This window comes from Gopherus evgoodei, chromosome 2, assembly GCF_007399415.2.
Source record: "Gopherus evgoodei ecotype Sinaloan lineage chromosome 2, rGopEvg1_v1.p, whole genome shotgun sequence".
In the NCBI taxonomy this organism is placed as follows: Eukaryota; Metazoa; Chordata; order Testudines; family Testudinidae; genus Gopherus; species Gopherus evgoodei.
Genome location: NC_044323.1, coordinates 253500743 through 253528449, shown reverse-complemented (window position 1 = coordinate 253528449; position 27707 = coordinate 253500743). Strand labels below are relative to the sequence as shown.

The window sequence follows — 27707 nt, the reverse complement described above, 5'->3', positions numbered from 1 at the left end:
GAGGGGGGAATTCTACCAGTAAGATGTCATAAAGATCAGATCAAACCATCTCCTCAGGTCTGGCTGCTCCCAGGGTTTCTCCTTCAGTACTGCTCAGACCACACCCCAGATTTTCTTGCTGGACATGGAAAAACGAGTCACCTTCTTCATTTCCCCCTTTGCCAGAATAATCGACAACTGGGTGGGATGTGAGCCTGTTTCTTGGCAAAATGCTAATTTTCTATTTATTTAACTTCTTCCTGTGGTTTCACTGGAGAGCAGTTTTCTTCTTTCTATACCTCTGCAATTAGGCCTTGTCCGTGCAAGTGGCCACCCTGAGTTCAGTGGGATTCCTTGTATCACTGATGCCTGCTCACATGGGTGGGTTGGGGAGTGCAAAGTCAAGCTCCTCTTGTATAGCACCGTTGTATACAGTGAAACAAATACAGCCTAGTGCAGTTCATTAGTGCTGGGCAATATAGTTCCTATGCATAAGTCCAGTAACTGCCTTCTCCTGTGAATTGTAGAGGAGAAAACAGAATTAAATGGGATGGAAAAGTGATAGAGAGGGCTCTGCCTCCACAATATGTTCTTCCCTCCCTGTGGCTGGGGCTTGGTAGCTTAAGGTTATGTACTGGGGAATGGGGGAGAGCCAAGATACAGAGGTGCCGAGTGCTCACGACTGCAATATGAATGATCAATGCAGAGGCTTCCACTACTTTTTGCAACATTAACATTCACTGCGCTTCAGCACTACTTTACAGAATTGGTCTAGTCCTTTAAGTGGAAGTATTCTAACCCGAGGAGAAGAGAATTTCATTTCCATCAGTCCCCTAGATTTATGACAGGAAGTGATACACACAACTGAGCCCACAGTTTTCAAAGCTGGGTTCCTTGTGATGGGCTCCTGAAGAGCAACCTTGAATGTAAGAGCACTGAACTGCCCTGGCTGTCATTGAGAGCTATAAGTGCTCAATTCTTTTGAAATTCAGGAGGCTTTAATTTAGCATTAATTTAGGTGCCTCTATATGGATTTGGGACCTTGACTTTTGGCACCTACATTTTAAAAGTTTGGTTTAAACCTTTATTTATAAATATATGGAATGAGAATTCTGATGGACTAAGATGAATGGATTGTAAACTATTATGTAATCATTCACAGGAGCCAAAAGAAAAGAAATCATCAAAATGGTTAAGCTCTGTGGACTTCATCTACTCTATCTCCTGGTATTTCACCTGGTGAGTGATTGCCTTGTCTTTTGTTTAGTTGGTAAAAACCCTGAATATCAACAGATGTATCCAGGCCCTTAAACTATCTTTCATAAATTGCATTTCAGCATAAAAGTAGGATGGGCAACATATTCTGTATAGAATTTTTATAATACTGACCATGGACAAAATACGTGGACAAAAATCCTGGACATTCATGTCCTTGTTCAAAAGATTACAATTAATGTCAGTCATTTAAAAAACAGTTTGGTGACAAGCTTTAAATAAAAAGATCTTCTTATATTTCTCCTGTAGTAACTGAATCTGCTAAGGGAGAATGATTAAGACATGGTGTCATATTTCTCTTTGCTGTAGTTGAACCTCACATTAATAAAGATTTGAGAACGATTCCACCCTACGCCAAACAGTGATGACTTTTTACACTAGTTTAGTGCTGTGCTCTATTATAATTTACACTTGTGGTGCTATATAAATGCATTTTCCTAGGACAGACTGTGCTATATCATTTAAATCAAGGGTTCTCAAACTGGGGGTCAGGACCCCTCAGGGGGTCGTGAGGTTATTACAGGGGGAGTCGCGAGCTGTCAACCTCCACCCCAAGCCCCACTTTGCTCCAGCATTTATAATAGTGTTAAATTTATAAAAAAAGTGTTTTTAATTTATAAGGGGGGTTGCACTCAGAGGCTTGCTGTGTGAAAGGGGTGACCAGTAAAAAATCATACCTATTATTTATTTTACTTAGCTTCATTTCTCCACTTTGCAGTGGATTATCTATGGCCTAAACCTTCAATCTTTATGCATATGAGTAATCCTCATTTATGGGAGCAGGCCCACTGAAGTCAATGAAATTACTGATATGTGTAAAGGCTGAAGGACTGGGGCTCTAAGCTGCATTTGTAACTAACATAAAGTATAAAAAAGTCAGATCCAAACCTATAATAAAACAATGCCTCCCCCCCAAAATGTAACCATTTATAACCATTGCTCTCATAAATCCCATTGTCCTCAGTAGATTATTTGTGTGAATATAGGATTGCAAGACTAACTTTGTTGTACTTCAAATGTTTATTGCCAATGGGTGCACCTATAGAACTCCTGAAATTGTACTGCAACAGTTATAGTCAGTTTGTACAGGATTGTAGCAGGTGCCAAACAGAAACTAGACCAAAGAGGAAAACAGCTCTTCCTTGTTGGTTCATGAATAATGATTCACAACATACTCATGCATTTGGAAATGTTTATGGCTCACATAAAGCAGTTTTAATTGACAGAATGAGATAGCTGTTGCTTGATACAAGAGCTAAACTCTGAACCCTACAGTTAGACTGCACGGTATTAGCCTTTGTTCTTTCAGAACAGGCACATCACTCTATAAAACATGACAAAGTAAAATCCGTCAAAACCAAAGGTCAACAATAATAATAATAATAAAAAAAACAGTTTATAATCTATAAGGCCAGATTCTGCCTCCTTTGCTCTTATTAAGAGGGATCTTACTTCCTGAATAGCCCTTCCGAACTCTCTGAGCTTACTTGCACAATAGGGCACAAACACTATGTAAGAAAAGGTGACAGTTCCATGGTCATCATTCTCTCACAGTAGGATCCAATGTCAGCTGAACTTCACCTGAAACACAGCACAATAGCACTTCATAGTAAATTATATTGAGCCCTTGCAAGTCCTCTGTCACAGCCTGTATAAAGTCTTTCCCTGGAAAGTAAGTATGGAAGCATGTACTTTGAATACAGTTGTCTTTAACACAACTGCACTTTTCTGCATAAAATCCAGGGGCTAGATGCACAAAGGGAACTTAGGCTCAGCATTGGTCCACTTCGTATAAATAATTAAATATTTAGTGGGCCAGAGAGCTTGACACCAATGCTATAGCCTAGGGATTGAGGTACTCATGTAGAATCATACAATATCAGGGTTGGAAGGGGCCTCAGGAGGTCATCTAGTCCAACTCCCTGCTCAAAGCAGGACTAATCCCCAACTAAATCATCCCAGCCAGGGCTTTGTCAAGCCTGACCTTAAAAACCTCTAAGAATGGAGATTCCACCATCTCCCTGGGTAACCCATTCCAGTGCTTCACCACCTCCTAGTGAAAAAGTTTTTCCTAATATCCAACCTAAACCTCCCCCACTGCAACTTGAGATCATTACTCCTTGTTCTGTCATCTGTACCACTGAGAACAGTCTAGATCCATCCTCTTTGGAACCCTCTCTCAGGTAGTTGAAAGCAGCTATCAAATCCCCCCTCATTCTTCTTTTCTGCAGACTAAACAATCCCAGTTCCCTCAGCCTCTCCTCATAAGTCATGTGCTCCAGCCCCATAATCATTTTTGTTGCTCTCTGCTGGACTCTTTCCAATTTTTCCACATCCTTCTTGTAGTGTGGGGCCCAAAACTGGACACAGTACTCCAGATGAGGCCTCAACAATGTCAAATAGAGGGGAAGGATCACGTCCCTCGATCTGCTGGCAATGTTCCTACTTATACAGCCCAAAATGCCGTTAGCCTTCTTGGCAACAAGGGCACACTGTTGATTCATATCCAGCTTCTCATCCACTGTAACCCTTAGGTCCTTTTCTGCAGAACTGCTGCCTAGCCATTCGTTCCCTAGTCTGTAGTAGTGCATGGGATTCTTCCATCCTAAGTGCAGGACTCTGCACTTGTTCTTGTTGAACCTCATCAGATTTCATGTGGCTCAATGTTCTAATTTGTCTAGATCCCTCTGTATTCTATCCCTATCCTCCAACGTATCTACCACTCCTCCCAGTTTAGTGTCATCTGCAAACTTGCAGAGAGTGCAGTCCACGCCATCCTCCAGGTCATTAATGAAGATATTGAACAAAACCAGCCCCAGGACCAACCTTTGGGGCACTCAGCTTGATACTGGCTGCCAACTAGACTACTCATTGAGCCCAATGCTCTAGCCATCTTTCTATCCACCTTATAGTCCATTCATCCAGCCCATACTTCTTTAACTTGCTGGCAAGAATACTGTGGGAGACCATATCAAAAGCTTTGCTAAAGTCAAGGAATAACACATCCACTGCTTTCCCCTCATCCACAGAGCCATGTATCTCATCATAGAAGGCAATTAGGTTAGTGAGGCATGACTTGCCCTTGGTGAATCCATGCTGACCTTTCCTGATCACTTTTCTCTCTTCTAAGTGCTTCACAATTGATTCCTTGAGGACCTGCTCCATGATTTTTCCAGGGACTGAGGTGAGGCTGACTGGCCTGTAGTTCCCCGGATCTTCCTTCTTCCATTTTTAAAAGATGGGCACTACATTAGCCTTTTTCCAGTCATCCGGGACCTACTCCTATTGCCATGAGTTTTAAAAGATAATGGCTAATGGCTCTGCAATCACATCCGCCAACTCCTTTAGACCCTCGGATGCAGCGCATCCCACCCATGGACTGTACTCTTCCAGCTCTTCTAAATAGTCCTGAACCACTTCTCTCTTCACAGAGGGCTGGTCACCTCCTCCCCATGCTATACTGCCCAGTGCAGTAGTCTGAGAGCTGACCTTGTTTGCGAAGACAGAGGCAAAAAAAGCATTGAGTACATGAGTTTTTTCTACATCGTCTATCACTAGGTTGCCTCCCTCATTCAGTAAGGGCCCCACACTTTCCTTGACTTTCTTCTTGTTGCTAACATATCTGAAGAAACCCTTCTTGTTACTCTTAAGATCTCTTGCTAGTTGCAACTCCAAGTGTGATTTGGATTTCCTGATTTCACTCCTGCATGCCTGAGCAATATTTTTATGCTCTTTCTGGTCATTTGTCCAATCTTCCACTTCTTGTAAGCTTCTTTTTTGTGTTTAAGATCAGCAAGGATTTCACTGATAAGCCAAGCCGGTCGCCTGTCATATTTATTATTCTTTCTACACATTGGGATCGTTTGTTCCAGCAACCTCAATAAGGATTCTTTAAAATACAGCCAGCTCTCCTGGACTTCTTTCCCCTCATGTTATTCTCCCAGGAGATCCTGACCATCATTTCCCTCAGGGAGTCAAAGTCTGCTTTTCTGAAGTCCAGGGTCTGTATTCTGCTGCTCTCCTCTCTTCCTTGTGTCAGGATCCTGAACTTGACCATCTCATGGTCACTGCCTCCCAGGTTCCCATCCACTTTTGCTTCCCCTACTAATTCTTCCTGGTTTGTGAGCAGCAGGTCAAGAAGAGCTCAGCCCCTAGTTGGTTCCTCCAGTACTTGCACCAGGAAATTGTCCCCTACACTTTCCAAAAACTTCCTGGATTGTCTGTGCACCGCTGTATTGCTCTCCAAGCAGATATCAGGGTGATTGAATTCAGAGTAGCACTCATGTTAGTCTGTATCCACAAAAAGAACAGGAGTACTTGTGGCACCTTAGAGACTAACAAATTTATTTGAGCATAAGCTTTCGTGGGCGACAGCCCACTTCTTCAGATGCATAGAATGGAACACACAGAAAGAAGATATTTATGCATACAGAGAACAAGAAAAGGTGGAAGTAGCCATGCCAACTGTAAGAGGCCAATCAATTGAGATTAGTTATCATCAGCAGGAGAAAAAAAGCTTTTGAAGTGATAATCGAGATGTTCCATAGAAGGTGTGAAAAGAACTTAACATGGGGAAATAGATTCAATTAGTGTAATGACGCAACCATTCCCAGTCTCTGTTTAAACCTAAGTTAATTGTATCTAATTTGCATATTAATTCAAGTTCAGCAGTCTCTCTTTGGAGTCTGTTTTTGAAGTTTTTTTGTTGCAAAATTGCCACCTTCAAGTCTGTCACTGAGTGGTTAGAGAGGTTGAAATGTTTTCCCACTGGTTTTTGAATGCTATGATTCCTGATGTCAGATTTGTGTCCATTTATTCTGTTGCCTATTTGTATCCGGTTTGGCCAATGTATATGGCAGAGGGGCATTGCTGGCACATGATGGCATATATCACTTGGTAGATGTGCAGTTAACGAGCCTCTGATGGCATAGCTGATGTGATAAGGTCCTGTGATGGTGTCACTTGAATAGATATGTGGACAGAGTTGGCATCGGGCTTTGTTGCAAGGATAGGTTCCTGGGTTAGTGTTTATGTTGTATGGTGTGCGGTTGCTGGTGTGTATTTGCTTCAGGTTGAGAGGGTGTCTGTAAGTGAGAACTGGCTTGTCTCCCAAGATCTGGGAGAGTGAGGGATCATCTTTCAGGATACATTGTAGATCTTTGATGATGCGCTGGAGAGGTTTTAGTTGGCGGCTGAAGGTGACAGCTAGTGACATTCTGTTATTTTCTTTGTTGGACCTGTCCTGTAGTAGCTGACTTCTGGGTACTCTTCTGGCTCTGTCAATCTGTTTTTTCACTTCAGCAGGTGGGTATTGTAGTTTTAAGAGTGCTTGATAGAGATCTTGTAGGTGTTTATCTCTGTCTGAGGGATTGGAGCAAATGCGGTTGTATCTTAGAGCTTGGCTGTAGCTAATGGATCGTGTGGTGTGTCCTGGATGGAAGCTGGAGGCATGTAGATAAGTGTAGCAGTCAGTAGATTTCCGGTATAGGGTGGTGTTTATGTGACCATCGCTTATTAGCACAGTAGTGTCTAGGAAATGGACTCTTGTGTGAATTGGTCTAGGCTGAGGTTGATGGTGGGATGGAAATTGTTAAAATCATGGTGGAATTCCTCGAGGGCTTCTTTTCCGTGGGTCCAGATGATGAAGGTGTTATCAGTGTGGCACAAGTAGAGTAGGGGAGTTAGGGGATGAGAGCTAAGGAAGCATTGTTCTAAGTCAGCCATAAAAATTTTGGCATACTGTGGGGCCACATGGGTACCCATAGCAGTGCCGCTGACTTGAAGGTATATATTGTCCCCAAATGTGAAACAGTTGTGGGTGAGGACAAAGTCTCAATTTGAATTAATATGCAAATTAGATACAATTAACTTAGGTTTAAACAGAGACTGGGAATGGTTGGGTCATTACACTAATTGAATCTATGTCCCCATGTTAAGTTCTCCTCACACTTTCTATGGGTCATCTTGATTATCACTTCAAAAGCTTTTTTTCTCCTGCTGATGATAACTAATCACAATTGATTGGCCTCTTACAGTTGGCATGGCTACTTCCACCTTTTCTTGTTCTCTGTATGTATAAATATCTTCTTTCTGTGTGTTCCATTCTATGCGTCTGAAGAAGTGAGCTGTAGCTCATGAAAGCTTATGCTCAAATAAATTTGTTAGTCTCTAAGGTGCCACAAGTTCTCCTGTTCTTTTTAGGGCGATTGAAGTCTCCCATGAGAACCAGGGGCTGTGATCTAGTAACTTCTGTTAGCTGCCGGAAGAAAGCCTCGTCCATCTCATCCCCCTGGTCTGGTGGTCTATAGCAGACTCCCACCATGACATCATCCTTGTTGCTCATACTTCTAAACTTAATCCAGAGACTCTCAGGTTTTTCTGCAGTTTCATATCGGAGCTCTGAGCAGTCATACAGCTTTTTTACATACAATGCAACTCCCCCATCTTTTCTGCCCTGCCTGTCTTTCTTGAACAGTTTATATCCATCCATGACAGTGCTCCAGTCATGTGAGTTATCCCACCAAGTCTCTGTTAATCCAATCACATCATAGTTCCTTGACTGTGCCAGGACTTTCAATTCTCCCTGCTTGTTTCCCAGGCTTCTTGCATTTGTGTATAGGCACTTAAGATAACCTGCTGATTGTCCTGCTTTCTCAGTAGGAGGCAGGAGTCCTCCCCTCTTGCACTCTCCCGCTCATGCTTCCTCCCAGTATCCCATTTCTCCAGTTGACTCAGGGCATTGGTCTCATTCCCTGATGAACCTAGTTTAAAGCTCTCCTCACTAGCTTAGCAACCCTGCCTGCGAAGATGCTCTTCCCCCTCTTCGTTAGGTGGAGCCCGTCTCTGCCTAGCATTCCTCCTTCTTGGAACACCATCCCATGGTCTCTGACATCACCTGCATAGCCATTTGTTGACTTCCACGATTCGATGGTCTCTACCCAGGCCTTTTCCTTCCACAGGGAGGATGGATGAGAACACTACATGCTCTTCAAACTCCTTTATCCTTCTTCCAAGAGCCACGTAGTCTGCAGTGATCCACTCAATGTCATTCTTTGAAGTATCATTGGTGCCCACTTGGAGAAGCAGGAAGGGGTAGCGATCTGAGAGTTTGAGTTTTGGCAGTCTCTCCATCATATCATAAATCCTACCTCCTGGCAAACAGCAGACCTCTCAGTTTTCCTGGTCAGGGCAGCAGCTAGATGACTTAGTCCCCCTGAGGAGGGAGTCCCGGACCACCACCACCCACCTCCTTCTCTTGGTATGGGTGGTTAGTGGAACCCCCATCCCTAGGACAGTGCATCTCATGCTTTCCAATTGGAGGAGTCTCCTTCTACTCCCTTCCCTCAGATGTATCATCTAGTCCACTCTCCGCATTAGTACCGGTGGAAAGAACATGAAAATGGTTGCTCACCTGTATCTGCATTGCTGGTACATGGACTCTCCTCTTTCTTCTGGAGGTCACATATTGCCAAATTTCTTCACCGTCTCATTGTCCCCACTGCACAGCCTGCTCTGATTCTTCAGAATGTTGTGCCTGTAGAAGCATATCCTGACGTCTGTCCAAGAAATTTTCATTTTCTCTTATGCAACTCATATATGTAAGCTGCAGGAAACACAAGTACAAGTCCCTGTTCTAATGACTATATAATTATTTATATAAAGTGGAAGAGTTTCAAGGGGAGAGATTGAGAGATACAGCCCCACCCCAGAATATCCCATAGCTCAGTGGTTAGGGTGCTTTCCTGGGAGATGTGGGATCAAATCATGCAGAGGGGGATGCGAAACTGAGAGCCTGTCTTTCAGAATGCCTAGGGGATTGGGCCCTGCAGGCAAGATAGGCAGGGAACACCTAGTCTGAGGATCCTGCCTGGGATGAGGTATGATATTGATGTCAGGATTTATTCAAGGGGCTGCACGCATGCTCCCTGACAGTTCCAGATGGCTGTGTGCGGGCATTATGGCAGACATTTGGGTGCTTAGATACTTTAGGTGCCTACAGGGCTAGGTGGCAGCTGAGCGAGGGTTTTGAGGATCTAAATTTTGGATGTAGGCATCTACTACAGCAGTTAGGCATCCAGATCCCGTTATGGCTCTAGCCCTGTGACTCTGGATTTCTGTTGTGAATTTCTACACAAAGGACTGGATTTTATTTATGGTGGAAGGCATCCAACAGACAAGATTCACTCATTGGGCTTATCTCCACAGGTACAATGACCAGCTGAACACAGCAGTATAATTATACCACTATAGCTCTGCTGGTAGAATTCCACATGGGGACACACTGGTCTGGAATAAAATCACTTTTATTCCAGTAGTATTATGATGCAATCTTTAATACACGGTCACATACTATTTTCCTGCCTCATTCAATGCATAGGATGGCCAGTGCCCACTTAATGAACAGCTATTCAATATTTTGATTTTTCCTCAATGTTCAAACTCTGCCCTGAAGAGACAGAATTATTAATTTTCTCATGGGCTTTTCTATGGCACGGATGCTTCACAAGCATTAATTCATTTCTTTTCACAACACCCCTGTGAGGTGTGGTGGTTTTACAGATGAAGAGCTGAGGCATAGAGAGATTAAGGTCAAAGTCTCCACTAATTTTGGGTGTCCAATTTGAGATACTTAGGATCTATTTTTTCAGAGTTCTTAGTATTACGTAGTACTTAATATAATCAAAGCACAGCTCCCAGTGACTTCAATTGCATCTGTGACTGCTCAGCACCTCTGAAAGTCAGGCCCCAGAGTCTCAAGCTGGGCACTCAGAAAATGATGAACATGCAATTAGCGAGCACCTGTGAAAAGTTTGGTTTAAGTGATTTGTTTAGCCTCACTTGGGAATTGTGTGGCAGAGGCAGGGTTAGAATCCAGTTTTCAAGGGTGGCATTCGACTGCCTTAATTATGAGACCCTAATTCTCTGCCTCAGTCACTACACACTTTCCAACTTCTGCAACAAATGAGTCAGGGAGTCCCACAGACAACAGCCGCCTTCCCTATACAACCTTGTTTCATCCCCAAAGCAGATTCAGCCAGTGCACTGAAAGAGGCAGCGTCCTATGGAAAAAACAGTATGTAATGATGAAATTAATTAGAGGCTATCATAATGCATATGCACAAAGGAGTTGAATCATGGTTGCAAGAGAACCTTTATTCTACCAGTTCCTAACATTTGAGTAACTTTAAACATAGTTTTTTGTGTGTATTTTCATATAAACTACCACCATAGTGTTATGTTTTTATTAAGGAAATTGTATTGACATCACATCCCATGTCCCTACTTTAATCAGGTACCATTATAATGATGAGTTGTTGTTCTGTGTTTTCCCTGGCAAAACTAAAAGAAAGTTAATGCAAAGGAAATGACTTGCACTATGGATATTCTTAAGGTTTGCACATTACTAATCCATTAAAAGCACTTCTTAAAAATATTCTGTAAATTTTGGAGCTTACTGAAACATTAATGTGTATATGTTAAAAGCTACCTCAGAAAACTAGTTTTATTTAATGTTTTTAATAACAGGAAGATATTAGAGCAGGAATCAAACTTTAAACTGCATGTCCACTCCTAGGGAGCTTTGGTCATAACCACAAATGTTATGCTGGAACACTGATGTTTACAATGAATGTCAATCCCATTAAAAAGACAATAACTACTGCAGTGTATTTACACTATGTTCTTATTAGTGAGGTTCATAGGGAAGACTATCGCTGCACAGGCTGTAGTCTAGGTTTGTCAGCCAGTGACATGAAGACAAGTCAGTTTTGAACAAGAAAAAAAAAACCCTATGAATATCAGATATCAGGTGACAGAATCCACAGGCACACACTGTGAAGGGTATTGGTCATCATTTGGAAAATCATTTTTCCTCACTGTTTGTACTTAAGAACCATCCTTTGGAAACTTGTTAGGCCCTGGTCCACTCTGCTGTCAGCTCAACCAACTGACATATTTTGGGCAAGATTGTCACTTGCCCTTGCATGGACAAGCAGAGGAGTAAGAAGCATAAGCTCTGATCCCCAGTCCCCTGCATGAGCACTCTGAGTAGGGGATGGAAGAGCAGGCCCCACAGCCCCTCCCTGCCCCCAATACCACAGGCATGTTAGCCAGGAGTGGGCAGAGCCTCCAGGATGCCAGTCAGAATGAAAGTAAGCTGCTCTTAGGGCAGTACAGCTATCTGCTGTCCCTTACAGGGGGCTAGACACAGGGCTCTAACTGGGGAGGGGCAAGTGAGACAGCTGCCCAGGATCCAAAGATGCAGGGGTGGGCAAATGGGGCAATATGTGTGTGTGCATGTGTGTGTGTAGTGGGGGGGACATCCCCCCCAAGAATTTTGCCTTCCATTTAGCACAGTTTGAAAACTGTCACCTCCTGCCAGGAGTCAGCAGATTGGAAGCTACTGGAAGATGCCCGGCCCACTTGGGCCCTTGACTTCTCATGCTGAAGGACCCCAATGCCAGCTGGTGATGCCCTCTTGAGACAGCTGGTGTCCCTGGTTCTGCTGCTGCTCTGCAGCGGCGAGCGAGCCCACTGAGGAGCATCTCATAGCAGCTGGGCTCTGGGGGGGGGGAGGAAAGAGTGTCTCAAGGGCACAGCTCAAAGCTGTGCTGCCTGCCATACTTGGGGAGCACCCACCCATAGAAAGGTGGCTGGCTCGGAGAGCAGGGCAAGGCAGGCGTGAAGAGCCAGGGACCTGAGCAGGCTGGGTGGCTCCCATCAGCTTCTGATCTACTGGCTCCTGGCAAGAGGCAACCATTTTCAAACTGTGGGGTGCACCCCGTAGATAGGTGTGCCCCACAGTTTGAAAACCTCTGTGCTAAATGGAAGCAGAAATCTGAGGGGTGACCCTGCATGTCCCACCACACATTGCTTCTAGGAGGTGCAAATATGCTTGCTCACCCCAGGTGCTAAAATGCCTAGTTACAGCTCTGACTAGATGTATGGTCTCAATCTAGCCCTCAGTCCTTTTGTGCACACAAATTAGTTCCTTCTGCAAGCGGAGCATGTGATATTTAATTAAGTAATATATTTACTTTGGGAAAAGGCAGCATTTAAATATTTGTTTTGAAATAGAATTTTAAAAAATGATATCAATTTTTTAAAAATGGATCTACATTAAAAACCAGCATTAAAAAATCATTAAAAACACATTACAAATCTACATTAAAAGTCAGCCATTGTCAGCGCTGTTCACTTAATGTTATTTTAGTGAAAATTTCTTTAAAGATTCTTTTTCATACTGCAGTGATGCTAGGGCCACTGTTGAATTGCAGCCAACATAGAAAAGATATTGATCATCTTCCTCTACTTCCCTCCTGCACAGGCTGCGTGCCATGGTATGAATGGATTGGGTGTCAGTGGACCTCTGCAAGACATGACTTTCTCTGTATCAGAAGGTACAACAGGAGTTCATGTAATATACCAGGTAATCATTAACTCTGAGGGTTAGCTCTTTGTTCAAAAGAGCCATCCTATGCTCATTGATATCAATGAGAGTTTTGCTGTTGATTTCAAGAGGAAAAGCAGCCCCAAGATGGGTTATGATAGAAACTTTGACTTTTATTATCTGATAATTTAGTGCCTGCTGATGAAATTTAAAGCATCAGCCTCTATCAAATGAGTTCCAAGAGGATAAATCTAAAATAGTCTATTGCTATAATCAGCATTCCTAGAGAATGAACGTAAGAAATCACATGCAGTTCATGTTCAGTCCATCAGACAAAGGCATAACAAGATCCAGTGTCTGAAAGCTGAAACTAGACAAATTCATACTGGAAATAACACCAACATTTTTGACAGTGAGGGTAATTAACCATGGGAACAACTTACATTGGGTGGCGGTGGATTCTCCATCACTGGCAATTTTGAATTCAAGTTTGGTTGTTTTTTAAAAAGATATGCTCTAGTTCAAAAGGAAATATTTTGGGAAAATTCTATGGCCTATGTTATACAACAGGTCAGATTAAATTATCACAATGGTCCTTTTGGCCTAGGAGTCTATGAATCTGCGAACTGCATTCTACCTGATTTCCTTTTCTTTAGAGATTTCCTTTACCCACAGTGATAGTAATTCCAAGTGTCATGAGCTTTGTTTCTAGTGAAAGATGAATGACAGAGCCAATACTCAAATAAATGGAGGATGAGTGTGTTATGTTTTTTGCATTCCTGTACTCAGACCAGCCTCCATTTTAAACAGATGTTTGTTTTCCCCCTTACTGCATTCTACAGCTGGGAAAGTAATGTTAACAACGATTCATCTACTAATTTAAGACAGGAAAAACGCCAATGTGTTTGAATATCATTTGCCCACTCTAGCAAGGAAAATGTTGACAATGAATTTAAAAATTGTGAATTAAGAAAGTTAAATTATCTGAAATATTCCTGAAAAGGAACCTGTTCCCCTGACTTTTCTCTTTTCCTCTCTAGTTTACAATTGAGCCGCCTGCTGTCAGTTTGAGACTGTCTGGTGAAAAAGATGACGTCATTGAGATTGCGTCAACTGATGGCTATCTGTATCTCAACGGGTCTCTAGACAGGGAAAACAAAGCAATCCACAGGCTACAGGTGAAATAAATGAGAAATGGAGCAGGTTGAAAAAGAGTTGGGGAGTGTTATTAATTTTTCTTTTTTTTTTTTTTGCCAAAATTTGAAACTAATGTCAGTTGAAATTTCCTACCAGCCTGTTTGCTGCCACCTAATTCATTGCCAGTAGACAGTTTGACTCTGGGACATTTCTCCTCATCTGGCAGCCTGGGGACAGCTAGCTATGTTATATTCATTTATTTGAGTGCTTGTTTCCATTTTTACAGTGGAGGGCTACTGCCATCAGAGGAGGGGGTTATGACACAGAAAATGTGTTCTGAATGCTTTGTACTTGGATAGACCTTTTATAAATGATCCAGGTATGACTGTAGGGCTGGTAGAGCCACTTACTACTGTGGCTGCCTGACCCTTTCCATGATAAGATCCTGTTTTCAGTGGCTTATAACTGGGCTCAGTTTTAACCACCTAGGTTGAAATTTTTCATCCTGGGTGTCTACTCCAGGCTGATTTTTTGTTTTTTAATTTCAGCCAAAGTGGTTCAGCTGTTTTCAAGAACAAGGGTAGGGAAAGAAATTCTTCAAAGTGTTAAAAATTTCTGGCTTCCCTTTCTTTAAACGGCACTAGTGATCCCATGCTTTGGAGCAGGGGTTTGAAATTTATCAAGGGGAAAGCTTTTGTGTCAAAGATTTGCCCTAGGTCATCCCTGGGAAAATCTGCCCAAATTTGGACAAGTTAAAAGCCTTTGAAAAGTTACAGTTTACACATGCTCAGTAGAGACATCTGCCATTTTAGCAGCTAAAATTGCTGAAGATTCCATCCATGTTCAGCCAGACTTTCCCTGTAATTACTGCTCTAGGGCAGGGTGGGGCCAGGCACCACAACTCTGAGCAGGGAGCCTGTTTTTCTTGTCCTCTCATTGAGCCCCTGGAGTCCAGGCAGCATGGATGAGGAAGCTGTCTCATTTGAATACAAAGGGGAGAGGAGCTGGATTGTGGGGGAGGGGTGAATGGAGTAGATTGGGCCAAGGAGTCTGATAAGACTGGGAGTGGAAGTGGGGAGAGAAACTGGGACAGGGAATTAGGAGAAGACTGGCACTGGTTGGGCAAAGATACTGGGACTACGAGCTTGGTGGGGAGGCTAGAAAAGTTGGAAGTGGAGGCTGTGACTGGTTGGGCAAGGAGACTGGGACTAGGAACAAGTATGGGGGGAAAAGTGGGGCAATGGGAGACAGACCTCACAAGGAGCTGGGTGCAAGGGGAGAGCTGGGACTGTCTGATCAAAAGAGTCTGGGTCTAGGGGCCAGGGAGAGAATGTGGAGAAGACTGAGATTGGACGAGGACCCTGGGGAGGGACACTGGGACTGGGAAAGAGTATGTGGGGAGAGACAGATCAGATGAGGAACTGGGAGAGAGGAAATGAGACTGGCTGAGGAAGGAAACTGTGAGTAGGGAGAGGGAGATATTGAAAGTAGATAGGGGAGACTGAAACACATGGATCATGGAGAGGGAAGATTAGGAATGGACAGGCAAGGAAACTTGGACTGGGACGAGAAGTCTGAAGAGTGGAGACTGGGACTGGGTAGGCAGGGAGAATGGGACTTGGACAAAGAGACAGGGCTGGAGAAGATACAAGACTGGGATAGGTACAGGTTGGAGGGTATGGGGCAGAAAGGGTGAAGCTTGGGGAACACAGGCAGAAGAGAGTCTGTGTCCACAAGAGCACACTCCCTTCCAGAGTCTGGAATGGAACCAAAGGTTCCTGAGTCTCACCATTCCTCTGCTATAAACAAATATTTGTGAAACCCTCTGGCATAGTGTTGTCTCATCCCTTTCCAGTGCGGGCTCATGGAGAGAATGACAACCTACGTTGCTATTAATTACTCTGTTAGCTCAAGTGGCAAAGGTCTGTGCTGGGGACATAAGTTTCCAATTTAGTCAATGACCAATGTGGGTGTCAGACTGATGCCATATGAGGGAATTTTTTTTTTCAGTTTGCTTTTTTAAAAACTAGGCAGGCAGCTGACAAGCCAAAACATTCTGCTTTGGTTCTACCACAGTGGAATTTTTCCAGTCTCTTTTACACAATTTGTTTTTGAGATTTTTTCAGAATGAACCTCTTCCCTCCTAACTGCCCCCCAAATGCCAAAATCTCAAAAATGTATATGCAAAGGAAAATTCCTGGACAGCTCCACTACAACACACTCTTCTGTGGCTAATTGGCTAATTCCTTAGGCTGACCCTGTGGCTCAGTTTACTTTTTCTGGCCACTTGTAGAATAGCAAATTCAAGCAGACACATACTCATTCTTTTGTCATTGTGGTATGGAAAACATCAATTTCTACATAAAGAGGGAAAGCATTAAGGGGTCGCTCCCGAAAGGTGCTGAGCACTCTGCCCTGGTCTAGCACCTTGCAGACCTGAGACCTACCTGGTCTCCACTATGGAGATCAGACTGCTACTGAAACAGGTCACTAACATCAGGGACTACTTTATAATGTTGGTATACTGTGCAATGAAAATCATCTGAACAGTGTCACTACTAATGAAGCTTCAAATAAAACAACTATAATAAGGGTGTATGCTAATGATGTTCCAGTCCAGCGAAACTCACTTTGAAATGAGGTGGTACCAAGATTTATTGAATGTGTCTCAGCAGTTGCTCTCATGACTGTTTTGTAGGCTCATTTTCACATGAAAATGATCAGGTTCAGACCATTTTTACTCTTCAGCTTCAACATGCTGGATACACTTTTCCAACTCACTTAAGTGAAAATCTTTCCTGGCCATTTCTTTTGCTTTTCAATATTAGGTGGAGGCTCTGAATGTAATGGGAGAGAAAGTGAAAGGTCCCTACTCTATTACTATCAATGTTCAAGATATTAATGACAACCCACCAAAGTTTGAGAAGTCAAAATACTATGGAGCAGTATGGCAGAATTCCCATCCAGGTAAAGGCCATTATCATTAATAATTAATATTATTATTTTTGCTATTTAAAATGTATATCATGCAATTTAATGAAGATGTGCAATATAGTAGACTGAAAATGCTAAACAAAGAATAACACCTTGTCAAAAAGGATGTTACAAACTAAAGGCATGACTGGGTACAATATATTACAAATAGCACATAGGCTAACAGAGTGGTGTGTGTCTATCACAGCTGAAATGTTTCACAGAACTTACCATATTACAAACATTATTTAGTACGTAAATATCACTATCCCCTTTGTGCACTGCAGATGGAAGCTGAAGCTAAAAGAAGTTAAAAAACACGCCCAAGATCACACCGAAAGTAGGTGTTACAAGGGACCTAAATTATTCAGGTCTTTATAGATCATCCTAGAGGGGGAAAAAAAGATGCCACTACTGTTGTTAGATAATTAGTGCTTTATATTTCCTGTGGCCACAAAGTGGGCTGCACCATCAGTAGTTTCCAAGTAGTTTTGTATTGTTGATTGCAGTAAACCAATTTAGAAGTCATAAAGGTATGGAAAACAGTAATAAGAGCCAAGAGAATGAAAAAAGAGACATAGCCAGCTATTAACACTATGGCCTGGGGGGATCGATCTAAGTTACGCAACATCAGCTATGTGAATAAAGTAACTGAAGTCGATGCACTTAGATCTACTTCCCTCAGTCTCTTCACTGAGGTAGACTGACTGCTGACACTCCCCCATCCACTCCACCTACCTTTCTCGCTCCGGTGAAGTACTGGAGTTGACCGGAGAGCACTCGGCGGTCGATTTATCTTGTCTTCACTAGACACGATAAATCAATCCCTGTTGGATTGATTGCTCCAGAGGTAAGTGTAGACATGCCCTCAGATCATGGAGCAAAAAAGGAGCTTTTAGTAAAGTATAGGACTTTATGGCTTGAGCACGCAAGAAAGAAATGCAATAGTTCTTGAGTATATTTGCAGTTCATGCAGGTGATAGGGTTTTTTATATGTTGAATGGATCAACAATTAAAGTTTAAAAGTTTGTTCACAGTTCCATGCTTCAATGTACTCTCCACTATCTCTTAATGTTCCACATTATGCTTTTCATCAAAAAGGTCTATTATACAGCATATCTGAACATTTTTGTTCAACCATTTTTCCATCAGAAAATGCCATTTTAACTGAAAATATACATAAAATCACATCAAATTCAATGAAATTTCCTGCAAGAAAAATGTTCCCCAAAGCAAAATGTTTTCATTTGAAAAAACTTTTGTTTTGGAAAAATTTAAAAATGTAGTTTCAAAAAGAAATTTTCATTTTCAACTTTATGTTATGTTGTTCATTTTAAAATTATTTTTACATTATTTAATGAACGTCAGTGGTAATAGTGCATAATATGACATCATATATTTTCATGTCATATTTTGACAATATAATAGTCAAATATTTTATTTTTTAAAAATTATGGCAACTGCTACATAACACAGACTGAAGAAATCAAAAGTGTCTGTTGTTTGTATTGTAGTGAAAATGTCAAATTGTTTTGTAAACAGAGGTAAACAATGAGGTGACAAAGTTTGCAGATGATACAAAATTACTCAAAACAGTTAAGTCTAAAATGGACTGCGACGCATTACAAAGAGTTATCACACAACTGGGTGACTTGGCAACAAAATACAGGTGAAAATCAATGTTGATAAATGCAAACTAATGCATATTGGAAATCATAATCCCAACTATATGTGTAAAATGATGGGGACTAAATTAGCTTCAAGAAAGAGATCTTGGAGTCATCATGGATAGTTCTCTGAAAACATCTGCTCAGTGTGCAGTGGCAGTCCAAAAAGTGAACAGAATGTCAATAACCATTAGGAAAGGGATAGATAATAAAACAGAAAATATCATAATGCCACTATATAAATTCATGGTGCACCCACATCTTGAATATTGCATGCAGTTCTATTCACCACATCTCAAAGACGATATATTAGAATTGGAAAACGTACAGAGAAAGGCAACAAAAATGATAAAGGGAATGGAACAGCTTCAATATGAGGAGAAATTAAAAAGACTGGGACCGTTCATCTTAGAAAAGAGACAACTAAGGGGGGATATGATAGAGGTCTATCAAATCATGGATGGTGTGGAGAAAGTAAATAAAGAAGTCTTATTTACTCTTTAACATACTGCAAGAAGCACAGGTCACCCAATTAAATTAATAGGCAGCAGGTTAAAACAAACAAAAAAGTACATCTTTACACAGCACACAGTCAGCCTGTGGAATTTGTTGCTAGGGAATTTTGTGAAGGCCAAAGTATAAGTGGGTTCAAAAAAGAATTAGAAGACATCATGAAGGATAGGTCCATCAATGGCTATTAGCCAAAATGGTTAGGGACACAACCCCATGATCTGGGTGTCCCTAAACCTCTGACTTACAGGAGCTGGGACTGGATGACAGGGGATGGATCACTCAACAATTACCCTGCTCTATTCATTCCCTATGAAGCACCTGGCACTGGCCACTGTCAGAAGACAGGATGCTGAGCTAAATGGACTATTGGTCTGGCCCAGTATGTTATGTTTTGTTACAAGTAGGAGACACTTTGATCAAAAATAAACTAAAATGTTTCAATCTGTTCTAAATAGCATCTTCCCTTAATTAAACAAAAAAGACATGTCATGTTATATTAGGACACGATTAGGTATGTTATGGTACGTCATACTATGCTCTATTACCACTGACGTCATTAAATAATGTACAAATAATAAAAATGTAGAAATGGAAAAAATATATTTCAAAAGACATTTCATTGTGATGTGAAATTTTTCCCAAATTACATTTTCCCAAATTATTTTTTTTTAATTGCCATTTTTCAGAAAATTTCAAAAGTATTTCATTTTGTTCTGGAACAAAACCAAATTTTGCTATGTCAACATTTCCCATGAAACCAAAATCCCAACTTGCGACCAGCTCTAGTGTAGAGCAGCCTCTTTAATGGTAACAATTCTAAATGCAGTAACAGTGTTGCATGTTCTCTATACACTCTGTGATGGATTATTTGCAGAAGCACCATGATGTGGTCCTACACTAACCAAATAGAACTGTCAGAGAATCCCCGCTTCCCAAGGAACTCTGTGGAGGGGGAAAGCTGGCTGAGATGGTACTGCCACACCCTACATCAGCTAGTCCCCACCTCGTGTAAGGGGAAAATGGCAGCATGTCAGGGGCGTGTCAGAGGGGGCAAGGTTCCCAGAGGGACCTTACTTATGCCAATGATGTAAATTAAGGCTGCTCTGTGCAATCCTAACTTGTACAGGGGATGTGAGGTCCTGAATCAAGGAGCTGTCAAGCACATTCCTGTGGGTCTCCTCCTCTCCCCCATACCTGAGCTGCAACATCCCTGGATTAGATAATCAAGGCCCTTTCTCCATTCTCTTACTGGCCTTTCTTCTACATCCAAATAGGTAAACCCTTTCTGCGTGTCCATGCCACTGACCGTGATGATCCTACAACTCCCAATGCGAAGCTGAGTTACAACATTCTCCACCATTTTCCCAACCCTTTTAAGTCGATGCTTTTTCAGATTGATAACGTAACTGGAGCAATCTCAACAAGTGAGCTTGGTATGTAAAATTATCGTTAGTATTGTTATTGTTTGTAAGTTAAGCACTGACCATGGGTATGTGATGCAAAATAATAACAACTGTTACTTCCTGATTTGAAGAGTCTATAGACTAAAAATGGAGAGCACAGGGAAACCCAGATGAGAGATAATTTGGGAAGAGTTTTCCTTATCTATTTATTTAAGCCTCTTCTTGTGATCCTTGTGGAAACAGTGGGTCTAGGAGGGACTTGAATCAAGATAAAAGAAGAAAGCTCCTTTCCAATCATTCCCCAGAATAAAGTTAGCCTATGGGACATATTTATTAAGGTCTGCTCTGATACTGAGAAGTATTTGTGACTCCAACTGAAATCAATGGGAGCTATTTATGGAACTATAGTCTCATTTGCTGTTATTACTATTATTAATTGTTTTTTATTTTGGTAGTGTCTGGAACCCCATTGTGCTTGGTGCTATACAAACACAGAACAAAGAGACGGTCCGTGCCTTAATGAGATTACAATCTAAATATGCTGGAACCAGTACTAGTGTATTTCCAACTCTGCAACTCTGCATTTGATTTTTAATTTTTTTTCTGAGAGTGTCTCTCTCAAAATAGTAGTTCTCAACGTTTTCAGGAAATTGAAGCAAAGTAGCAGGCTAAGAGTCTTATTCAACTCCCAACACAGAGGATCATCTTTAAATTCATGAAGAGAAGCCTAGACTAACAGTTGTAAAAGCAAGATACTGCAATGGACACATGCAAAGCAGAGGCTGGGATTTCTCTGCAGCTGAACAATGTACCAGTAACAGAGCTTTTGTTAAGTTTCTCGCATGTCTCTTTATTTTGTTTTCTAGGTTCTCGTTTATTAAATCCCCAAAAGCAGGCTACGTTCATCCTCGTTGTCACAGTGAAGGATTTGGCAGGAATGTCAGAGAACGCTTTAACCAGTAACATTGATGTGGAAATAACTGTGAAGGAGAACATTTGGAAGGCACCTCCGAAAGTATCTATCAAAGAAAACTCTACTGAGCCTCATCCCATCTCTATCACGCAGGTAGGATCTAGAAATCACAGAAATGACAAATGTCAATGCATTTACAAGCCTTAAATATTCCCTGCCAGCTGCAGGATCTTCTTCCAGTTATCAAGACTTTGGTACATCTTCCGTGTTGGATATTGCAGTCCATGGGAGTTTGGGCTGAGGAAGGACTGAGTAAAAATGGAATATGGATTTCAAGATTTGGCCCCTTGGGCATATTTTACATAAACTGGAAGAGGGTATTAGTGTCGATTTCCCTATAATATCCTTATTACGAAATGGATGCTAGGGAGAGGATTAAGGTACAGGCCAGAGCAATATTAATGTTACAGTGACACAAGGATTTTCCCACTCAAGCTTACAGAAAGTTCTAGTCTTGGTATATTCTGTGAACTGCAGGCAATGCATAAGGAATTCTGCTGATGTATAGAAAACTCAAAGGAACAGAAAGAATACTCATTCCAACGCTGTTTGGCACAATATGAATTACAAAAGCAAAAGCTCATTGATGTAACAGAGAATTAGTCTTTTAAAGAATGCAGGGAGGATTTTTACAGATGGGGAATACAACAGTTGGGAAAAATATGGGTAGTGCTAGATACTAGCACCGGAATTGCAAATGTAGGGCTTGATTGCCTCTCTCGCAGACAAACTCATGGGAGAGTGCCCAGCAGGGAGGAAAACTCTCTCAAGTTCCCCTTCTGGTATGTCCTCCAACTTCTTCAGTTGCAGGGTTGGTTATGTTCACCCACCTCATCCCATCCATGAGGAAACAGTAGTGGTTCAGCCCCTAAAGTCCCTGGAAGGTCAGACTATGTGCTAGACCAGTCAGACAATTTTATGTGTATCACCTCCTCCTCTGCTAAGATTTGACTTGCCACTCTACACTTCCATCTGTGATCCCAAACTGCTTAGGTGACTAAAGCTCAACAGGAAAAGCACAGAAGTTGGCCGGTACAAAAAGATGCTGTAAATTAGCATGATGCCATTACAATACTGTAATAATATACCTTGTTCTTACACAGCACTTTTCATTTGTAGATCTCAAAGTGCTTTTAAAAGGAGGTAAGTGTTATTATACACATTTTACAGATAAGGAAACTGAGGCAAAGAGAGTGACTTGTCCAAGGTCATTCAGCAGACCAGTGGCAGAGCTGGGACCATCATATGGGCCTCAGAGTCCCAGTTCCAAGGCCTGCCAAATGGTTAGGTTTATGACCTAAAATAAAATAATGTGCAAACCAGAAAATCCATCTTTTCCTTTTCATTCCCAGTGCTTCAAACTGTTACATCTCAATCCACACTTCTAATCCTTTGTTTTAACTCATTCTGGGGATTTTAGGTGCAGTGGAATGAGCCAGATGCAAAATATGACCTTCTGCAAAGGGAGTGGCTGCCCAGGTTCCCATTTACAATTGATCAGAATGGGACGATTTATGTGACTGAACCCTTGGATAGGGAAGAAAAGGAATTGGTAAGTAAACATGAGAAACCTGACTGATGCAGTAGCCCAAAGTCTTAGACTCAATAGTGGCTGGGCGTGTAAATGTAGGAGAGTTAGTGGTGGGAGAGGGAGGAGAAAGAGGATAGATATGTGTAATTTGATGTGGTTTCTGGATGAATTTGAGTGACTTGATAGACATGGATTTTCAGGCAATTTACCAGCAGGCATGCCCATCACACTACACTACATTCCACCCAACAGCCATTAATTCAGAACTTTATAATATTTCTTTCTAAAGCAACACGAGTTCTGTAGTTATTGCAGTTTTCATAGCCTACTCTGAATTGCACAGAACATATGCTGTGTACAGAGACAATGTTATAGTACCTGATCGAGTGGTGGACTGTGGCTTTGCTGGTGGATGGAATTCTTAGCTCTCTCAAGTCTTCCTGCCTTTCTTCTCCAAGAGGTGGGGTGGGGAAATAGGCAAAATAGGCAAAACAAAAGAAATGAATTTCCTGTAAAGATAATGAAGAGTTTACCCAACAACAGATGTTATCAGACTCTCTCTCTCTCTCTCTTCAGGTACATTCCTACACATTCTTTCCACAAAAAGGAAAGAAATTAGTCATGTGTAGTCTGTGTAGCCTACATCAGCTAGGGCTAAGATTTAACAGCGCACACATGCATGTGCTTCACTAATTAAAAGCAAGTGTTCATACAAAGAACACTTTAAATTTGAACAGCAACTGTAATCTCAGGGCTGCTCCAAGTTGTGCCAGTTGTCAGTGGCTTTGAGAGGTTTGTCTAACAGTTGGGGTTCACTAGAGTGCAGCAGCCCTTTGGCTAAGCTCCCTTGTCTCGGCCCATAGGTCCTTCACTGGAGAGGAGAGTGGGAAAGTGGGCTGGGCACAGGAGCTGCCATGCTGGCCTGACACCACCTGGGGTTTCCCCCATGCTGGGGAATCATGAGACAGCTGTATCCACCAGCCCTATGACTGTTTTGTATCGATGGACTGGAACCATAGGCCCTGACTCCGGTGCTGGAACACTCCTGGAAAAAAATAGAGTTCCCACCAGTCACCTGCCAATTAGCTGTGTGATGGGTCCTGCTGATCAGCTCCTCCCCCTCCCTTGCAGCACCTCCTACTCACCGCCAATCAGTTGTTCAGTGGCGAGTGGGAGATGCTGGAAGGAAGGGGGAGGAGCTGGGGCTGGAAGAGGTGAAGTGAGAGTGGGGCTTTAGGGGAAGGAGCCGAGTGGGGCTGATGCCTCAGAGTGGAGCGGGGAAAGCTGAAAGTTGGTGCCTGTGCAGGGCCGGCTCCAGGGTTTTTGCCACCCCAAGCAGCAAAAAGAGGAAAAAAAAAAGCCACAATTGCGATCAGCTCTACCGCCGCCTCTTCAGTCTCCGGTGGCAATTCGGTGGCTGGTCCTTCGCTCTGAAAGGGAGTGAGGGACCTGCTACCAAGTTGCCGCCGAAGACTCAGAAGTGCCGCCCCTCTCCGTTGGCTGCCCCAAGCACCTGCTTGCTAGGCTGATGCCTGGAGTCAGCCCTGCGCCTGTGACTGGAACTGAGGGTATGTCTACACTGCAGTTAAAAACCCATGGCTGGCCCGTGCCTGTTGACTCCGGCTAAGGGATGTTTAATTGCAGTGTAGATGTTTGGACTTGGGCTGCAGCCTGAGATCTTGGACCCTCCCACCTCACGGGGTCCTTGAACCCAGGCTCCAGCCCGAGCGTCTACGCTGCAATTAAACAGCCCCTTAGCCTCGTGAGCCCAAGTCAGCTGGTCAGCCATGGGTTTTTAATGGCAGTGTAAACATACCCTGGCACAGGCCAGCCACTGGTTTTTAATGGCAGTGTAGACATACCCAAGATGACAGGATCTAGCCTGTCATCTTGAATAAACACAAAATTGAAGAGCTGCATTTTAACTTAGCCCCGGGAATAGTCCACGATGCTGACATTAGGTTCATCATGGAATTAAAGTGAGTCTATTTTGGTATTAAACATATTCTCTTTATGAAAAAAAATTGCTGGACAAGGAAAATAATGCTATGCTTTTTATGGGCCAATAAATACATTTTATAATTTATAAGCTTTCAGGCTATAAATCTCCCTTCTTGTGGTGTTGAAAGAATTGCTAAAATACTACATAGTGACCAGTCAGCATATCTAAAGGGATTTGATCTCCCTCACCATTTTGTGTTTCATGTTTAATTTAAAAAATGGTACCTTCCATAGCATTTCTCAGTTTGTTTTCTCTAACTGTACAGTCAGCATTTGCCTGGGAATTTGCTGACCTCACAGAAATGCATCATCAAGAGGGGCATGAAAAAGAAATGTAATGAATAAAACCATAATATTTTGCCTACTTCTGAAGGTAGAATAAGTATTTCCAGGAGAGAATACAGTTATAGGCCCTAATTCTGCAAGGAACATAAGGTCCCTAACTGTAAACACCTCTATGTGACTAATCATATGCTTAAAGTTAGGCACATTCTTAAATTCCTTACTAAATTATGGCCACAGAGAAGAAAGATAGCTTTGTGGTTGTAAATGACACTGGCCTGGGACTAGATGGAGATATAGGGTGAAATCCCAACCCATTGAAATCAATGGGAGTTTTGCCATTGACTTCACTGATAGTAGGATGTCACCCATAGATTATGTTTCAGCTCTCGCACAGATATCTTGTGCACTTCACCTATCTGTGTCTGAGGTACTCATCGGTGAAATGGAGAAAACAATGTTTTCCTGCCTCTCCTGGATGTTGGGACAATAAATGCATTGAATTGTGAGGCATTCAGATAACATGGTAATAGGTACCATATAAGAGCCTATAAGTAATTAGTATTAAAATAGATGGAAATGTTATTAAGACATAGAGAAAGAGCTTTCATTTGGTAGCAAGGTTTTCATTGTGATCCCTTTAAATGGAAGCTATTATAGTTCTTGGGTTTATTATTCCTAATTGCAATATTATCATTGTAGTATTCATTCTTTGCAACTGCAAAAGATAATGAAGGAGAGGAACTGGGCCGGCCTTTGTTAATCTTGGTTCAGGTTGAAGACATTAATGATAATCCTCCTGTGTGCCAGAATGCTTTGACTATATTTGAAGTTCAGGAGAATGAAGGATTAGGTAAGACATCATGAAGATAACTATTATATAAATCTTTCTCACTGTCTGAACATTGTTTCCATTGATGAAACTAGAATTAACAATTTCAGGGCCCAATTCTGTCACATTAATTCACTTTGAATAGTGCTTATTCATGCAAATTGTCCCACTGACTACAGTTGGATTGTTTGTGCAACTAAGCTAGTCATGGTGAGTGAGAGTTGCAAAATCAAATCATTTAAAATACAATATTGTGCTCTCCTACAATCACAATGCTAAAATGTACAATAGAATTTGCTTTCCTTTTTTAAGATTAAAAAGATTACTCTGACTGGATAAGTGCTTTGATTCTCCTGTCCCTTATATGGATGCTACTTTGGTGTAACTCCATTAATTTCAATGGAGTTACTTCTGATTTACATCAACGTTTGTGAAATCTGTCCCTAAGGCCTCGGGGTGGTGGCTTTACAGCGCTGTAACTCACTCCCAGTCCACACTGGCAAGGCACATACAGTGCTGTATCTCCCAGGCTACAGCGCTGCTTGTACTCCACCTCGATGAGAGGAATAAAGAGAACAGCGCTGCTGCTGCAGTGCTGGGGTGCCAGTGTAAACAGCGGTTAATCTTACTATGCTGTAACTGACCTCCGGAAGCTTCCCATAATGCTTTTAAGTAAAGATTACACTCTTTGTTTTGTTGTGATGCCTCTGTTTGTTTTTTGTGAACTCGGGGCTCCCGGAGCTGCTTATCTAAAAAAACAAACACAGCTCCTGTTTGCTGTGAATGTAACGCTCACAGCTAGTGTTTGCTTGGGGAAGGAAGGGGCTTGAGGAGAGAAGCAGCACGGCGGGCAGGGGTTGTGTGTCCGTTTGGGAGCAGCTGCTTATCTGGTCTGAGAGGAAAAAAACAAAGAGGGCTATTGGCATTTAGTGAATGAGAGAAGGGTGGGGGAAGGGGTCGGAACTAGCAAGGCAGGGAGCTGATAGTGTCGGCTCCAAAAATCCACTCTCTCTCTGCCCCCCATGCTCCCTGTCACACTCCACCCCACCCCTCTCTTTTGAAAAGCATGTTGCAGCCACTTGAACGCTGGGATAGCTGCCCATAATGCACCGCTCCCAATGCCTCTGCAGATGTTGCAAATGTGGACACGACAGTGCGCTGGTAGCTTCAGTGTGGACAGACTGCAGCGCTTTCCCTACTCAGCAGTATGAAAACAGGTTTAACTCCCAGCGCTGTACAGCTGCAAGTGTAGCCATACCCTGAGTCTCTACTTTACTTGTTCCGAGATTTTAAGGCCAGAACACCTCATTATGATAATCTATTCTAACCTCTTGCACAACACAGGCCATAGAATTGCACCCAGTAATTCCTACATCAACCCCATAACTGTTGATTGAGCTATGTTGATGCATAGCTTTAATATAAAGCTACTGTGTTTCTTTATGGTATTTTCCAGAGAAAAGGTGGGTCAGGTAATATCTTTTGTTGAACCTACTTCTGTTGGTAAAGGACACAGGCTTTTGAACTAGATAGAGCTCTTCTTCAGGTCTGGGGAAGGTACTTAGAGGGTCACAGCTCAATGCAAGGTGGAGCAGATTGTTTAGCATAAATGGTTAATACGCATTGTAAGAGACCATTCAAGGTGAAGTGGCCACTCATCACGTCTGCAGTCATAGGACAAAAAAGGAGGGTTTGTGGATTACAGATCATTGTAACAAACTATAAATCCAATATTTTTATTAAGACCATGAT

The 27707-nt window shown here is 42.2% G+C and overlaps 1 protein-coding gene across 2 annotated transcripts in view; it reads left to right on the top strand.

Moving 5' to 3' along the window:
* The window catches only part of CDH17 (cadherin 17), a 50925-nt gene that overhangs the window by 3941 nt on the left and 19277 nt on the right, over positions 1-27707 (top strand). Inside the window, exons 1-9 of one of the 2 annotated variants that reach the window (XM_030553481.1) lie at positions 1141-1218; positions 10547-10645; positions 12581-12682; positions 13684-13821; positions 16609-16747; positions 20208-20366; positions 21203-21402; positions 22730-22861; positions 25826-25976. In XM_030553481.1, the coding sequence (XP_030409341.1) occupies positions 10619-10645; positions 12581-12682; positions 13684-13821; positions 16609-16747; positions 20208-20366; positions 21203-21402; positions 22730-22861; positions 25826-25976 (1048 nt within the window). In that variant the 5' untranslated portion in view covers positions 1141-1218; positions 10547-10618. Of the gene's footprint in view, positions 1-1140; positions 1219-10546; positions 10646-12580; positions 12683-13683; positions 13822-16608; positions 16748-20207; positions 20367-21202; positions 21403-22729; positions 22862-25825; positions 25977-27707 lie in introns of those variants that run through there. The other variant, XM_030553480.1, reaches the window with a different exon arrangement.